The 17564-nt window shown below is 39.0% G+C and overlaps 1 protein-coding gene across 3 annotated transcripts in view; it reads left to right on the top strand.

Annotated features, from left to right (window-relative positions):
• The first annotated feature begins 8074 nt into the window (after positions 1-8074).
• Positions 8075-17564, top strand: part of GSK3B (glycogen synthase kinase 3 beta) — a 197802-nt gene continuing 188312 nt past the window's right edge. For all 3 annotated transcript variants that reach the window (XM_003991674.5, XM_003991675.5, XM_019839811.3), the window contains exon 1: positions 8075-8847. In XM_003991674.5, the coding sequence (XP_003991723.1) occupies positions 8760-8847 (88 nt within the window). In that variant the 5' untranslated portion in view covers positions 8075-8759. The remainder of the gene's footprint in view (positions 8848-17564) is intronic.

The raw sequence follows: 17564 nt of genomic DNA, 5'->3' as shown, positions 1-17564 counted from the left end.
AATATGATACATCACATTAGTAAAACAAAGGATAAGAACCGTATCATTTCAACAGATGAAGAAAAAGCATTTGACAAAGTACAACCTCCATTCATGATAAAAACTCTCAATAACGTAGGTTGAAAGGGAACATACCTCAACACAATAAAGACCATATATGAAAAACCCAGTTAATGTCCTAAATGGGGAAAAACAGCTTTTCTTCTATAGTCAGGAACAGGGCAGGATGTCCACTCTTTCCACTTTTATTTAACATAGTACTGGAAGTCCTAGCCTTAGCAATCAGACAACAAAAAGAAATAAAAGGCATTCAAATTGGCAAGGAAGAAATCAAACTTTTGGTATTTGTAGATGACATGATACTATCTATAGAAAACCTGAAAGTTTCCACTAAAAAACTGCTAGAATTGATAAATTCAGTAAAGTTACAGGGTATAAAATCAATGTACAGAAATTCATTGTATTTCTGTATACCAATAATGAAATAGCAGAAAGAGAAATTTAGGAATCAATCCTTTACAACCGTACCAAAAACAGTAAGATACCTATGTATAAACCTAACCGAAGAGGTGAAAGACATGTACTCTGAAAACTATAAATCACTGAAGAAAAAAATTGAAGATGACACAAAGAAATGGAAAAACATTCCCCACTCATAGATTGAAAGAACAAATATTCTTGAAATGTCTATACTACCCAAAGCAATTTACACATTTAATGCAATCTCTATCAAAATACTACCAGCATTTTTCACAGAGCTAGAATAAACAATCCAAATATATGTATGGAACCACAGAAGACCTCGAACAGCCAAAGCAATCTTGAAAAAGAAAAGCAAGCTGGGGGCATCACAATTCTGGACCTCAGTTCATAATTCCTAACTTGAAGTCTGGCTCTTGATTTCTCAGGTCATCATCTCATGGTTCCATGAGATCAAGCTTCACATTGGGCTCTGTTGCTGATAGTGCAGAGCCTATTTGGGATTCTCTTGCCCTCTGTCTCTGCCCCTCCCCCATGCATTCCCTCTCTCTCTTTCAAAATAAATAAACATTAAAAAAAAAAGCTGTAGTGATCAAAACATTATGGTACTGGCACAAAAATAGACCCATAGGTCAGAGGAACAGAATAGAAAACCCAGAAATGAACCTACAACTATATGGTCAATTAATCTTTGACAAATCAAGAAAAAATATCCAATGGGAAAAAGACAGTCTTTTCAACAAATGGTGTTGGGAAAACTGGACAGCAACATGTTGTCTTATACATGCATAAATTCAAAATGGATTAAAGGCCTAAATGTGAGACCTGAAACCATAAAAATCCTAGAAGAGAACATAGGCAGTAACCTCTTTGACACTGGCTGTAGCATCTTCTTTCTAGCTATGTCTCCTGAGGCAAAGGGAAACAAAAGCAAAAATGAACTATTGGGACTTCATCAAAATAAAAAGCTTTTGCACAGCAAAGGAAACAATCAACACAACTAAAAGGCAACCTACAGAATGGGAGAAGATATTTGCAAATGACATATCTGATTAAGGATTAGTATTCAAAATCTATAAAGAACTTATCAAATTCAATACACAAAAAATGAATAATACAATTTAAAAATGGGCAGAAGACATAAATAGACACTTTTCCGAAGACATACACATAGCCAACAGACACATGAAAAGATGCTCAACATCACTCATCATCAGGGAAGGGTAAATCAAAACTGTAATATCACTTCACACCTCTTAGAATAGCTAAAATCAACAGCACAGGAAACAAGTGCTGGCAAAGATGTGGAGATAGGGGAACACTCTTGCACTGTTGGTGGGAATGCAAACTGGTGCAGCCATTCTGGAAAACAGTATGGAGTTTCCTCAAAAAGTTAAAAATAGAACTACCCTACATCCAATCCAGTAATTGCTCTACTAGGTATTTACCCAAAGAATGCAAAAATACTAATTCAAAGGGATACATGCACCCTGATGATATAGCAACATTATCTTTAATAGCCAAATTACAAAAACAGCCCAAATGTCCATTGACTGATGAATGGATAAAGATGTATATATACAATGGAATATTATTCAGCCATAAAAAAGAATGAAATCTTGCCAATTACAGTGATATGGATGGAGCTACAGAGTATTATGCTAAGCAAAATAAGTCAGAGAAAGATAAATATTGTATGATTTTGCTTATATGTGGAATTAAGAAAGAAAGCAAATGAGCAAAGGGGAAAAAGAGACAGAAAGAGGTATACCAAGAAAACAGACTCTTATTACAGAGAATAAAGTGATGATTACCAGAAGGGAGGTGGGTGGGGGGATGGGTTAAATAGGTGATGGGGATTAAGGTGTGCACTTGTGATTAGCGCTGGGGTATTGTATGGAAGTGTTGAATCACTATAGTGTACACCTGAAACTAATATTATAAACTGTATGTTAAATAACTGGTATAAAATAAAAACTTTAAAAAAAGGGTATAATTTTCAAAATGGCTCAATACTGCTGCCAAATTAAATTCCTCTGATGATTCCTATTTAGTCAATAGTCCACTTCATCTCCCTTAGACATAAAATTGACCCATTTACATGGTAGTGTCAGTAATGACCAATCTCTTTTTGGTGTCAAAGCCTACTACCGAGGGAGGAGCACATTTCTTCTATTGCTTCAGACTCTCTAAAGATGCTCTATTTTTCTAGGTCTCTTTTCTACTCAGCCCTGAAATTGTCTCCTTGAATCCCTCTAAAAGTGCCTGTCTAGCAACTGCTACTTACCTTTCCTGTTAGATTACTTTCCTGTGGAACATTATCAAAAGTTATTGACTAAGGTACCTCTGTACTTTTCAATGTGTTAATTCCCAAATTGAGCTATTTTATTTTTTATTATTTTATTTTATTTTATTTTATTTTATTTTATTTTATTTTATTTTATTTTATGTTATTTTATTATTTTATTTTATTTTATTTTATTTTATTTTATTTTATTTTATTTTATTTTTTGGTTCTTCTGCATTCCTACCTTTGTTTTTTCTTCTTAAGTGTTTTCTTCCACATGTAAAAGTGGAAAATGAAGATAATACTGGAAAGCATGGAAACAATAAAGGTCATCCAAAATGCCATCAGAATTAATATTTCTGAACATCACACACACACATATAACTTTATAAATTATGTTACTTTTTTGATAGAAGGCAGGGTGAGCTAGTAGAAAGAGACTAAGGTGTAGATCCCATCCCATCTTTGCCATTTACTGATCATGTGACCTTGAGTGATGTCCTTATTTTTTCCTTCACCTATTAAAAGAAGGGCTAATAACACCTATCTCTTGGGGTTTTTTGGTAAAGTTAAATAGTCACTCAATAAATGTAAATATATTTTTCCCTTTCTTTTAATCGTTGACCTTAATATTGGAGGGCTTTCCTAGAGTTCATTAACCAACTCTTGTTCATCTCATAGTATTTGACTGCAAGTATCCGGAGCACAGAGACCATCTCTTATTAAAATTTGAAGACCAGCACCCAACATTTAAGTTGGCTATATTCTGGCTAAATAAATTAGGTTCTATGATGAAGAGTTTGCCTTTGGGCTTCTATTTGGAATGGTTGACTCTGGGTTCATTTAAACTGCATCTCATATTCTATTTGCTATCTTCATTCTTAAACCTGCCTATATTTTCTTCTAGTTTCAATTAAAAATGCAGCTAAGTGATTTTAAGCAAGTCATTTACTCTATAGTTCCTCGTTTGTAAAAACAGTAATTTCATAATAGTACTTCCTAAACTTTATAAACATGATAGCACTTCCTAACTGCAAACTGCTATACAAATATTTGTTACTACTATAGAAGCTAGTTCATTGTGCATTTTATTTTACAATTTATTTTTTATTTATTTTATTTTATTATTTTTTTACTTTTTTTTTCCAACGTTTTTATTTATTTTTGGGACAGAGAGAGACAGAGCATGAACGGGGGAGGGGCAGAGAGAGAGGGAGACACAGAATTGGAAACAGGCTCCAGGCTCTGAGCCATCAGCCCAGAGCCTGATGCGGGGCTCGAACTCACGGACCGCGAGATCGTGACCTGGCTGAAGTCGGACGCTTAACCGACTGCGCCACCCAGGCGCCCCTATTTTTTATTTATTTTGAGAGAGAGAGAGATCAGGGGAGGGGCAGAGAGAGAGGAAGAGAGAGAATCTCAAGCAGGCTCCACACTGTCAGTGCAGACTTACAGCATAGTGTTATAAGTTTGAGATAATATGTGTGAAGCACTTTATAACACTGTCTGGGACATTGTAAACACTCAGTAAATATCAACTATTAAAATTATGATAGCCGCCCCCCCATGGCTCAGTTAATTGTCTGACTCTGGATTTTGGCTCAAGTCATGATCTCAGTTTGTGAGTCTGAGCCCTGAATCAGGCTCTGCACTGGCAGTGTGGAGCCTGCTTGTGATTCTCTCTGTTCCTCCCCTGCTTGCTCTTTCCCTCTCTCAAAATAAATAAACTTAAAGAAATTACTATAAACTGATAAGTGGTTGACAACAGGTGAGAAGGTAAAGCAAGAGTTTGAAAGTTCAGAGGATCACTGAATGTTAATTTCAGTACTGTATTTTCTCATAAACTTCTCCCTTCTTACGCCCTAATTCTAGACTGAAATACTTTTTTTTTTTTTTTCCTATAAAATTTCCCTCTGTTGGTCAGATTTTTTTTTGAGAGAGAGACTCCCAAGCAGCTGATGGCAGACAGCCCAACTTGGGGCTCGATTTCACTAACTGAGACCATGACCTGAGCCGAGATCAAGAGTCAGACATTTAACCGAGCTACCCAGGCACCCTGGTCAGACTTTTTTTTTAACAGTATCAGTTCAAAATATTTGGAGGCAGTAAGTTTGACTACTTTTGTGCTTTGTTGTATATGCAAGAATAGCCATGTTTCCAATTTGTATAACCTGAACTTTTGTCATCCAGTTTCCTGCTTGTGTAATTGGAAGCCGGGATAGGGAGTAAAGAGGAAGGCAGGATTTAAAGCTTTGCTTCACAGCATTTTAGATACTAGAGGCCAAGGTCTTTTCTCTCTCTCTCTCTTTAATAAATGTTCATTTTTGAGAGAGAGAGCGAGAGAGAGAGAGAAGGAGAGAGAGTCAGAGAGAGAAAATCCCAGGTAGGCTCTGCGCTGTCAGCAGAGTCCAGTGCAGGGCTGGAACTCAAGACCTGAGCTGAAGTCCTATGCTTAACTGACTGAGCCACCCAGGCTCAAGCAACGGTCTTTCATAATGGCATGGAGAGACAACATTCACCTGACAAAGTTGCCATATACTGAGTTTGCTTTTAACATTCTTTATCCTCTTCCGTGACATCCAGAGACCTCATGATTTCTCTAATTGCAAAAACCAAGAGTCTCTATGGGCTATAAAACCTATGTTCAGGTTCGATATTACAAATGTACTGCACGTTGGCCATGTCTACTTCTGAATGTTTTAAGTTTGGCCTGCAGATTTCTGAATATTGGTTGCCAACATTTAAAAACCCAGAGATTTCAAGGGGTGCCTGGGTGGCTCAGTCGGTTAAACATACGACTTTGGTTCAGGTCATGATCTCATGGTTTGTGAGTTCGAGCCCCGCATCGGGTGCTGTGTTGACAGCTCAGAGCCTGGAACCTGCTTCGGATTCTGTGTCTCCCTCCCTCTCCCGCTGTCTCTCATAAATAAATAAATGTTAAAAAACAAAACAAAACAAAACCCAACAACCAGAGATTTCACACAAAAACCCAGTTTTAGGGTTTCTCTTGGGAAAAAACCCATCTATCTCAGAACACTGGACCCACATGCCTGTAGGCAACAATCTGCTAGAGCTGAACAGCTGCTCCTTTCAGTTACACCACGGACAGTAATTTGCCACATTTCTTATTATTCTCCGTTGTCTTATATATACACAAGGCCAATTTCATTCATTTGCTTTACTTTTCTGGCCTTCGTAGACATGTGAGTCTGCAAGCCCTATCTAGACTTTCCCGTCTCCCATCAAAGCTTACTTTGTTCCAAGTCCCTCACAAGTATTTCAAAGCAATAGCTAGGTAAGCTGATCAACTGTATTTTTACATGTGCTTTCTGGAGATAGTATCTTCACAAAAAGGATGACTGTGCACATGGAAATTACAGGCACCACGGGATTAGTCAGGATGGCAGCTGTTCATTCTACTTTTTCTGCTATCCTGGCGTAACTATACCTCACAGTCTTAAAGCAAACCAAAGGAATTGGTTCTCTGTAGAACAATGAATACCGGCCTATGTGTGAAACCTACTTAACTAGTACTTTTATAGATCACCCTGGTTCCAAACGACCAAAAGCTATGGGCTGTTCTGACTCCCCGTTTCCTCGGAGGCTTCAGGATATCCGGCCTGACGGCATTTCCCCATACCTGCTTTCGGGGCTCGCTTTGCGCTGGGCAGGCGCGCCCAAGAAGCGCGCGCATCCAGCATGAGCTCATTTCTCAGGGGCGTTTCCAGGAGGCCCGGCCTGGCTGCGCACACCAGGCGCGGTCGGCCTCTCTATCAACGGCCCCCGCAGCTGAGCAGGGCGCGAGCGCCCAGAAGCGCTACCTCTCTGAAAGCTTTGTTACTATTTTAGCGACTGAGAGTTCGCACCCGGCCGGGTAGGCGTCCTAGTTCCGTCTGGCCCTTTCGGGGAAGACGCTGATTCTCGGCACGCGCTATCCCGGGCGGAGGGGAGGCTCGGGCGCGCAGATTTAGCCGCGCCGGGGAGAGAACCTCTTCGTGGGTGGGGAGAGCCCCTAAATTCCCTGTTCGCTTGAGCGCTCCGAGCCCAGCGCCGCTGACCGCAGCAGTTTCGGACCGGCTGCGCAGTGCCCGCGCTCCTGATCTGCGGTTTCCACAACGGCTGAGAGCAGCCGCAGGCAAGCCCGTCACAAGGTCCGCCACGACCCTAGTCGAGCTTCCCTCCGCTCCTGGGACCGCCGCCGGAGGCGGAAGGCCAATCACACTGCATCTAGGTCTTGCGATTGGACGGCAGTGAGTGCCGATTGGCTGCCGCTACGGGTTTCGGCCTCCCTCCTTTTCCCTTTTGCCCCCACTCCAGCTACAAGGGTTCAGGCCAATGAGAAGGCGCTTTATAAATGCCCTCCCTTTTCTTTCTTCTTCTCTCCACCCTGGAGAGGGAGGAGACATTCTGACTGGCCAGACTGTCCTCGGAAGCCCCCCTCGCTTCGCCAATCACCGAGGGAGGTACACTCCCAGCGGAGTTTTCGGCCAATTACAAAGCGGCCGCGGCGCCCGACCGTGCTGTTTCACCAGTGACTCCGGGTTTCACCGTCCTTAACTCTTCAAGCTTTTTCCTGAGGGCCGGCGATTTTGATTGGCCACTGGTGCCATTGTCGAATTTCTGTTCTAGCCAGCCACTGAACGAGGAGAACCCACCTTTTCGTTCGGCTATTTTCGGCATTTTCCGCTTTTTGGGCGTGGATTTCCAGCGACACTTCCTAATTGGTTTCTCAGGTCGATCGGCTTTTTCCGGGAGGAGCCACAAACAATCGACGTCCGTGATTGGCTCCGCTCGGGCTTCGGCACCGTAGCCTAAGTGGGCGGGAGCGGGGCTCGGCCGGCGATTCCCAGACGCCTGTTACGCGGGTGGCGGGGCGCTGGGCGGTGTAAGGCTGGGTGGGGGAGGAAGGAGGCGGAGGACGAGTAGGAGGGGGGAGGGGGAGTGGGGAAGAGCTAGGCGGCTGCGCAGACGGCGCTCCTCACACAGAACAGCCCCCGACCCGGGCGAATGCAGGATTGTGCTGCTGCTGCCGCTGCCGCCGCCGCCGCCCGGGCCGAGTGACAAAGGAAGGAAGGAAGCGAGGAGGAGCCGGCCCCGCAGCCGCTGACAGGGCTCCGGGCTGGGGGCAAAGCGCGGACACTTCCTGAGCCGGCACCGAGCAGAGGCGAGGGGCGGGAGGGCGGCCGCACTGGTGCCGCGGACGGGGGAGGGGGCCCCGAGGGACGGAAGCGGTTGCCGGGTTCCCATGTCCCCGGCGTATGGGGAGCAGTCGAGGATCCGCTGCCTGGGGTCTGAAGGGAGCTGCCTCCGCCACCGCCGCCGCCATGGCCGCTGGATCCAGCCGCCGCCTGCAGCTGCTCCTGGCGCAATGAGAAGAGGAGCCGCCGCCACCGCCCGCCTCTGACTGACTCGAGACTCCGCCGCCCTCCAGTTCGCCGGGCCCCCGCCGTCAGCCCGCCGGATCCCGCCGCTGCCGGAGCCGCAGCGTTTCCCGTCGCATCTCCGAGCCACCCCCCCTCCCTCTCCCTCCTTCCCATCCCCCCTTCTTTTCAAGCGTGAGACTCGTGATCCTTCCGCCGCTTCCCTTCTTCATTGACTCGGAAAAAAAATCCCCGAGGAAATTATAATATTCAAAGTACTTATTTTCAATCAAGTATTTGCCCCCGTTTCACGTGATATATATTTTTTAAGATTCTCCCCTCCCTTTTTCCCCTCCAAGGAAAGGGAGGGGAAAGAACTGTATTTTTTTCCCAGTCCCAAATCATCTATATGTTAAATATCCATACTGATTTGTCTTGAAGGAGAAACATCGCTTGTTTTTTTATAGCTGTACAAAAGGAGTGAAAAGCCAAGAGGAAGAAGTCTATTTTTTTTTTCCTTCTTGTGGAAGAACTTAATGCTGCACTTATCATTAACCTAACACCCCAACATAAAACAAAAGGAAGAAAAGGAGGAAGGAAGGAAAAGAGGGTGATTCGGGAAGAGAGTGATCATGTCAGGGCGGCCCAGAACCACCTCCTTTGCGGAGAGCTGCAAGCCAGTGCAGCAGCCTTCAGCTTTTGGCAGCATGAAAGTTAGCAGTGAGTATTGATTTTATTTTACACCCCTTCTTCACCTCATCCTTAAGATAAGAAACCTTTAATAACCAGGATCTTAAAATATCAGACCTCCTGATATAATAATCAGAGGTAATGGAAAAGGGCAAAAACCTATCTAAAGTCAAGGATAAGGCTGCTCCCTCTTTTCTCCTCCCTTACCCCCTCCCCTGGTCTCATTAACCTTGAATTGAGAGAATATGCTTTTTATTTGGATGGTTTAGTTTGAAACATGTTTTCTTATACTTTCTGTGCTGCTGGTAGTCCGCTTTATCAAGTGCTTGAGTATTTCCATGTTAAAGTAGTGATGAGTGTTTACTTGCTCATCTTTTTGAATAAAGAGAAGGACAAGACTTGATTCCATTCATTTTGTACATTTGCGGAGTATATGTCTTTTGGAAAGAGGCATATATCTTAGTTAGCTCAGGTCTTAGGTGTTACCATAGTTTTGTATACTTCCTAGAAACACTAAATGTCACAGTCTCCTAACAATTGTTTCTTGCCTGTGTGACTACAAAGTGTTTGTTCTTAATCCAGAGATGAACTTAATTCAGTTACCATTCAGGTTTGTAGGCGAGCATGGAGTTCTCCCTTTAGAAAAGGTCCGTAGGAGCTGGTAGAGACTTAGTAGCAGTAGTATCTCTTCAGGCATTGTTTTAAATTGAATACGTGATTTAATGTTTTTTTAACCTTCTCGTTTTGACATTACCAGTTTACCACTATGTAATTTACATTTAATCAAAAGGTAACTTGGAAGTAGGTCCAGGTTTTGATTGAGGTTTATATTGTCATGTTGCCAAATACTACGTTGAATGTTAATTGTCACTGACTCATCAAGTTCAGTTTTGGGGTGTCATTGCATTCAGCCCTTGTTAAATGAGCTAGAAGTCAGGGGTCCCTTCCTAGGACGATTTAAAATACTCTTGCATTGGTTTCCTGTCACATTTAGATAAAACTATGGGTTTAGTTATGAGAATATGGATTTAGACCTTTCTGTCATGGGTTTTGCTGAAGGCTGTGGTCCTGGATATAATAGAGATATTTGAGCTTGTGTTCAGGGTTGTTTCCGGACTGTACTTTTGTCCTAGATTTGTGCTAAAAAGTCTATGTTCTTGAGGTGTTTGGTATAGTTTTGAGCTTGTGTTCAGGGTTGTTTCCGGACTGTACTTTTGTCCTAGATTTGTGCTAAAAAGTCTATGTTCTTGAGGTGTTTGGTGTAGTAAGTTCCAGTGTTCCAGGATGTGGAACCATATTTAGTGATAGCTTATTTAAACCATACTTCCAGAATTTGACAAAAATATCTACATTGTTTCCTTATTCCTCAAGAAGGGGACAAGATGAGGGCAAAGAAAACCCATTTTGTTGCCTAGAAGGAGAGAACTGAAGAACTGAGATTTTTAAAAAATCTGTAAATGCTCCTATGTGAAATTTATTATATCCTTAAGGAACATAAAATTATCACTATTAATTGAACTCAGGGTTTCAATTCATGTTGGCTTTTGGACTTGCCTGAACCAGGGTAGTCTAAGGTAGTAGCTGAATGGCAGATTATTTTTAAAAGTTATTTATCTATTATTTATTTACTTTTGTGACTAGTGCAGAATGCAGGGTGTGTGAGGAGGGGAGCTGATGATGCATTTTTCAGGGAAGAATCAAGCTTTCTAAGCACTTCATGGGGTCATTTGAAAGGAATATTTTAAAATTCTGGGGTAATTTTCAATTATGATGAGGCAGATCTTATAATAGCTACTTAAGAGCCTCTTGTGATACTGGAGTGTTTGTATGTTTTTCATCTTGGTAGTGTAGTTTAGAATCCACTAAAAATCAGTTTTAGGTAATTATTTTATTAGATCAATTTCAGAGCTCAAAATAGAATAGCTTATAATGTTAAATTTTTGGACTTTTCATTTTGTTTTCGGGATTTTCTTCGAAAATGACTCCTTAATTCTTGGTAGCGTGGATGTTGACGGAGGATGGAGTAACTCTTGTAAAGTGTGTAGGTTAAAGTGTTTAATTTTCTATTACCATATAGTTTAACTTAACATTTAAAAACTTGGAGTTCAATGTGTTTTTGACCACTTGACTTTAAGGACAGTTTAGAAGAAAGGGGAATCATTAAACATTTGTCAGTGCTACTGTTCTAAGGAACCCCTGTTCAAAAGAGAGATGCATAAAGAAATTGAAGTCCTTGGATTCAAAAGCTTATCGTTTAGTTGTAGAGGCAGTTTATGGGAAAAAGTAGGAAAACAATAGCATGGTGACTGCAAGATTATGAATACAAACAGAATGCTTTGTTCAGAGGGATGAAGACTACAGGGGTGAGGCATCTTGGTTGGAGAGGAAAGACTTCCTGCGGAGATGGGTTTTAAGACAGGTGTTAAAGGAGGCAGTCACTTGAATTTATAGAGAAGCATAAAGGATTCTAGGTGGAAGGAATGGGCAGAGGCGCAGAGATGGTATTTTTTTGTATGGTAGGTAGATAATTTTTGTACTTAAAAAGCAAGTTGGTAAATCTGAATTAAAGGGTCTTAAATGGGAAAATAAGAACAGATAGAATTTTGGAAATGTGTTTTTGATAGCTGATGGAGGACAGAGGGGTCCTGTAAGAGTTTGGTTGAGGTTCAAGAGAGTTTAGGATTGTTAGAGTTAGGTTGTTGAACAAGATATTTGAAGATAATTTGGGTAGCTGAATTAATGGCTTACAGTAGTCATTGGAGCCCTTTTAGGGAGATAGTAGGGGATGTTGTGAATCATGAGAAAATATAAAATAAAATGTGAAAATGGTATGAAAATAACACGTTTGAGAGGTGGTGTGAATGAGGAACTGGCAGGACTTTGGATTGGATCGAAGGGGAATATTTGGGAAGGAGTCAGGAGTTAAAAATAAATTCTGATGTTGTTGGTCTGGAAGACTTGACCTGCTGAGTTATATTGCCGATTGTAATGGGAAAGTTGAGAAAGTGCCTTGATGAGAGGGTAGATGAGTTCACTTTTTAATAATTTAATGTACAGTAGGTTCCCTTGAAGTTCAGACAGCATTTGGTTACTGGCAATGATATTTAACTTTACAGCCTATTAATTGCACAGTTTCTAACTTTTCTTCCCCTAAAAATGTTGGATTTATTTTTTACAGCAATAAACTAAGGGTTTTAATTTAAATGCTTTCCATTGAAGTCTTAAAAAAGAAAGTAATTTTTTATGTAGATTCAAAAGCCTCACACTTGACCCTAGTTATAATAGTTCCATGGTAATTTGTTGGAAAACAATGGAAATATTTTTTGGACTAAACTGTGACGTAAAAATAGGTATTTTAACTAGCCTTTAATTTAGTCTTTGGAACATGCTTAAAACCTGTTTTTCATAAATAATGATTATTCTTAGGTAAACCTTGCATTTAAAATAATGATAATAATAATAGTAATAATAGCAGCCTTTACTTGGTTTGTGAAGGCTTCAGTAGAAATTAAAAGTTGACTTTACAACAAAATGCTTTTTGCCTTTTTGGTTGAGTTAAGCCTGCATCCTAAGTTTGAATCATGTATTTAAATTGTGTATTTGAAATATTGCTTTTTACTTACTATGGTGAAACCAGTGTTTCTTTTTTGTTCACATACAGACTCAAGTGTTACTAAATAAACGTTAATAGCTATACAATTCCTTCTGTAGAATTACGTGATATTTTATTCAAAAAAGAAGGAAAGGGACTATCTGTGGTGGTTTTGTTTAAAATATTAGTAACAAATGCTTTTGGTATACTCTTGGCACAAATTTAACTAATTGGGTAGGCTTAATGCTTAAGTATAACATTTGGAAAGGAAAATACGTGAGTATCTCTTAATTAGGTCAGGTTTTTTTTTTTTTTTTTTTTTTTTTTTTAGTCAAAGAATAATTAATAGAAGTTGTATATTGTGCAGTATTTAGTCGTATAGTATTAAAACCAAAGATTACGTGGCAACCTAGAGTTACTGTATTCCCAAGGGAGTGTAATCTTGTGACATTTAAAAATTAGGTTATCAGAATTAGGCAATTTCTAAATCATCCATGTTTATGTGGAAGAGAGCTTGTGTATGAGACTGAAAGCTAGAACTTTACTTTCATTAAATTTTCATTCCTTTCCCAACCAGATCTTTCCAGAGTTTTTCAAACACTAAGACTTTCATCTAAGAATTGCATGCTCTCTTGATGCATGCATCTGTAGAATGCTATTGTGAAATGACTATAAGGCACAGATACTAGGACCAAACTTCAAGGGAACCAAGAGATTCACACATCAATTAATGGCTGATTGTGAATGACATTGAGAAAATGAGGTGACATTCATATCACTGGTATAGTTCATAGAAAATCAGTTCTTGCACCCTGTGCTGTCTGCTCCTTGTTTTGGACTTAAGTTGCAGATGTGAGATACTGTTTTGGAGAAACAGCAAGGCTGGGGAAGCTTGGTGTCAGCAGCAGATTCTGAGACTGCACGTGCTGTGTTTTTGTGTGTAAAGAGAATGCTGTGAAACAGGCATATGCTGACCCTGATGCTACTATTTCATACTTTATAATAAGACTCATGGGATTGTGAGATGGGGATGGGGTCAGGCAGGCTATAAGTCTGCTGTCTCTTTTGATACTCCACCCTACAATGGAGAATGGACGGACAGAGCACGCGTGTGTGCTGGAGTACATGTTGGTATTAACAGGACCAACCTGATTTCCCAGATCCTCTTCTACTAAGAGCATAATCACCATAAGTAAATGAATTTGTTGAAACGTTTAGCCTCGTTTTCTAGCATGTTTTTGGATGGGGGAGTGTGGTTCAAAGGGAATTTTGAATGATTTCAAGGATAGTATTTTTATGGTTTACTGGGTTTAAAGTAGAGGTTACAGTCTTTGGTCCTATTTTGGATTGTACAAATCTTCCTTGGTTATAAGAATTGCCTTTGAAATTGGTTGAATGTAATATAGAAATGTATATTCATATAAAGACCTGCGTGAATAGTACAAAGAAAAACTGACAGTAGAGTTAAAGGAGCAGTTTGCTTTTCCAAAAGTTTCTTACCATTAAATTGATTTTAAGAAGGGACATTTGTTGTTTTAAAAAATGAGTTAATACACAGTACATAATAGGCATTCTGTAAATTATTTCAATATATATTTTTGTCTGTAATGTACTTCTGGTATAAAAAAATATAAAGATAAAACTTTGTAGATTTGGGTTTTTAGTTTACAGTCCCCCTTCCCACTCTTGTTTATGTTTTGGTGAGAAAGGTCTACTTCCAAAGGGTGTGCAAGTTAAAACTTTGTAAATAGTTGAGTCTTACATTTTCTTATTGAATAGTTTTCTTAGAAGCATTTTGGTTTGATCAGATTGAGGTAATGATGTATTTTGTTGTTTTGTAGTTAATTCTGCCAAATCAACTTTTCCTTTTGTCTCCAGGGTACCATAGCCAACAGTGGCACAAAAGATGAACCCTTAATATGTTCCCTTGTCAACATATTCTGGGGTTGTTAATTTCTTGATTATCCTTTGAATTAATAATAAAAAGTAAACATTTCCGATTGAAAAGGAACTGTTTTTCTAGAAACTTGTATTTTAGATGGTGATGAAATTTAAATGCACTTATAGGCCCTAAAGTCAGAGAGGTAGGTAGGCAGGCAGGCAAAAATATTAGTAACACTGGTATAGAGCACTAATATTAGTGATTTATCATTAATTATGTCATGTGAAATCCTTGGCTTTTAAAGCTAAAAATAAATAGGTTGCTTTAATAGAAAGTGGCCATGAATAATAATGTGATTGACATGTGATGTGCCTATTGAATGTTTACTATGTTCTAAATAAGCATTCTGCCAAATTCTATATATGCAATATTTTCATCTTTTTAAACATTTTTATTCATTTTTGAGAGACAGAGAGAGACAGGGCGTGAGCAGGGGAGGGGCAGAGAGAGAGGGAGACACAGAATTTGAAGCAGTCTCCAGGCCCTGAGCTGTCAGCACAGAGCCTTATGTGGGGCTCAAACTCACGAACCATGAGATCATGGCCTGAGCTGAAGTCAGATGCTTATCTGAGTGAGCCACCAATGTGCTCCTATGCAGTATTTCATTGTAATCATTACAGCAACTCTACAAAGTAACTAATACTATTATCCCTACTTAATAGGTTAGGTAAATGAAATTTAGAGAAGTGAAGCAATTTACCCAAGATGACTTGGGCAAAAAGTTGCTTTGCTAGAATTTAAACCCAGGCATCCTGATTCTAGAGCTGTTGCTCTCTATTGTATATGTTTCAGAGAATTGTATTGCTGTTGCCTGTTACTCAGATTCCAGAGATAAGCTAGAGTGCCTTTTGCTTGTAGGATAGTCTTTCATTGATAGTTTAGCAGTGTATGTATAAGACTTTCATGATTAGTACTGCTTTTGAATTAGTTTCAGGGCGTGCCTGGTAGCAAATACAGGACTTAAATATTTATAGTTATATTCAAAAAATGCTTAAAAAATGCTTTTAAGATTTCAGGAAAACTTTTTAAGACAAACATGAAAATGGAGATATTCGGGCTTAATGCCAGCCAAAAAAGAAAAATAAGTACTATTGATTTTTTTTTTTTTAATGTTCAGAGAACTGTTTTTTATTGAGAAGTACTGATTGTTCGTAGGTAAATCTGGTGTATTTATATTTCCAGGTAATATTGGAATATGATTCTCAATTATCCATTCTTAAGGATTATTTCTTTCTCTCTTTCTATAGGGTGTGAAGTGTTGTAAGTGTTCTCTTCCTCCTTTTAATAGTTGGCAGCAAACTTCATGAAAATGTGTGTGTGTATATGTATTTGATTTTATGTGTATACAACCAGTTAAGTGTTTATTGGACATTAGTTACGTTATAACTGTGAAGCTATCTTCTAGTTAAGGCACTGCATACAGTTACTTAAGCTTTCTTATGAATTATGATTAGCTGTTAGAGAGTAACTTTACTAACACAGTTAAGACCTCTTAATGAGAATTGAAAAGGTCACTATCTTAATTGTGGATCTGAAGAAAAAGGGCAATCATGGCAAAGTACTTTTTTCTCTTTTGGAAGTCTAAGAAATTCTTACAGGCTTAATTGGCTAACATAACTAAAAAGGTTGGGTGTTTTACATTTCTTTCCAAGGAAGGTTAACCTATCTCTTAAAATGTGACTCCTTCTACTTCCCCTTATTCCATAAAGTCAGTTAATTCTTTTTAATTGATTAACCACTTTCTTCATGACTTGTGTTGAAGTTACTGAGCTGAGTCAAATTGCTACTTCTAGATTTTTAAGTCTATAGAGGCAGCATCTGAAGAATTTGAGATGCTGGAGTTATGCCTGGCTTCAGACTGCCAGTATTGCAGGTGCATTAGCTGTCCGATTGGAATTTCAGTTTTCACATTCTGTTCATTAAACTCTGAAGGGAAGGGGGAAGCTTTGAGTTGGTAGGGTTTCAATAATAGTTTGTAATTATATGTATATATATGTGTGTGTCATATTTATGTAATAAATAGTAATAACCACTTAATTGCATGCCATATGATGGACAATTACGTGCTTGTCTTATTTACATATTTTGATTTAAAAGTTAGAATTTACTCATATAATTCAAAATTTTCAAGATTTTCGGTGATGTCTTTGCCTTACTCCTGCTTTTTAACTACCAGTTCCCTTTCCTGGGGACTGTCAACATTCCAGTTTCTTAAGTATCCTTCTGTAGATATTTTGATTCTTTACTGGTTATTTCTATTATGGAATTATACTTTGTGTATATACACCTAAATGAACACAGGCTTTACCATAAGAATGTTAGAATTAAAATAAAATTTAAATCAATGATTCTAGAAAATTGCTGTTGTTTTCCATCCTAGTAGGTTACTAAACCCTTATTTTTTCCCAAACGTGAGTTAGATGGGGAGTAAGTGGAAAGATGAGAGAGTGCTTCTCTTGGCAATAAGAGGTAAAATGCTAATAGTCATAACCAGTGAACACTATCACATTTAAAATATTTCCTACTCTTGTTGTATTTGAGAAATGATCTGTAGTGTCAAGTAGGTATTATCTTTTTTGCTGGAAGTAGTTTGTCATGGTAAAGAAAAACACAAAGGAACATTTACTTTTTCCTTTAACTTTCCATTTTTATAACATCGTAGGTGAGAAAAACCTGTTCTCTTGAGAGATCAGAGGCGCAGAGTGCGTCAGTGTCAATGAAGCCTGTGCCTTTTACCTCTTTAAGAGCGCACGGTTTCATTCTGCTTCTAAACCAAGCACTCCTTAGTCTGTTTTTAAAATTTTTTAATTTTTATAAAATAATACATTCATATGATCCAAAGAAATCAAATCATGCAGAAAGTCTTATTATGGAAGTCAGTCTTCTCTTTCTCATTTCTGTTTCTCACAGGCAACCTTAAAACTGTGATGGCTGTTTTCCTGTATAAGTTTCTGTCGTATTTTTAATTAGCATACTTTTGGCTATTAAAATTACTTTTTGATATTGTTATTTTCTCATTATTTGGATATTATTTATTCTCATCCTAACCGCCCTTTTGCTACATGGTAATATAGTTATACCATTATTTTCAGTTAAATAATTATTTAAGTTATTACTCAAATGGTTAATACTCAGTATCTAGACACTAAGCAGTATTCTTAGCAGGAGCAAGTAGTGTACAATGATCACATAAGCCTTTTAAAAATGATTTCA

The sequence above is a fragment of the Felis catus genome, chromosome C2, assembly GCF_018350175.1.
Source record: "Felis catus isolate Fca126 chromosome C2, F.catus_Fca126_mat1.0, whole genome shotgun sequence".
Taxonomy (NCBI): domain Eukaryota; kingdom Metazoa; phylum Chordata; class Mammalia; order Carnivora; family Felidae; genus Felis; species Felis catus.
This window is presented reverse-complemented; position numbering and strand designations above follow the sequence as displayed.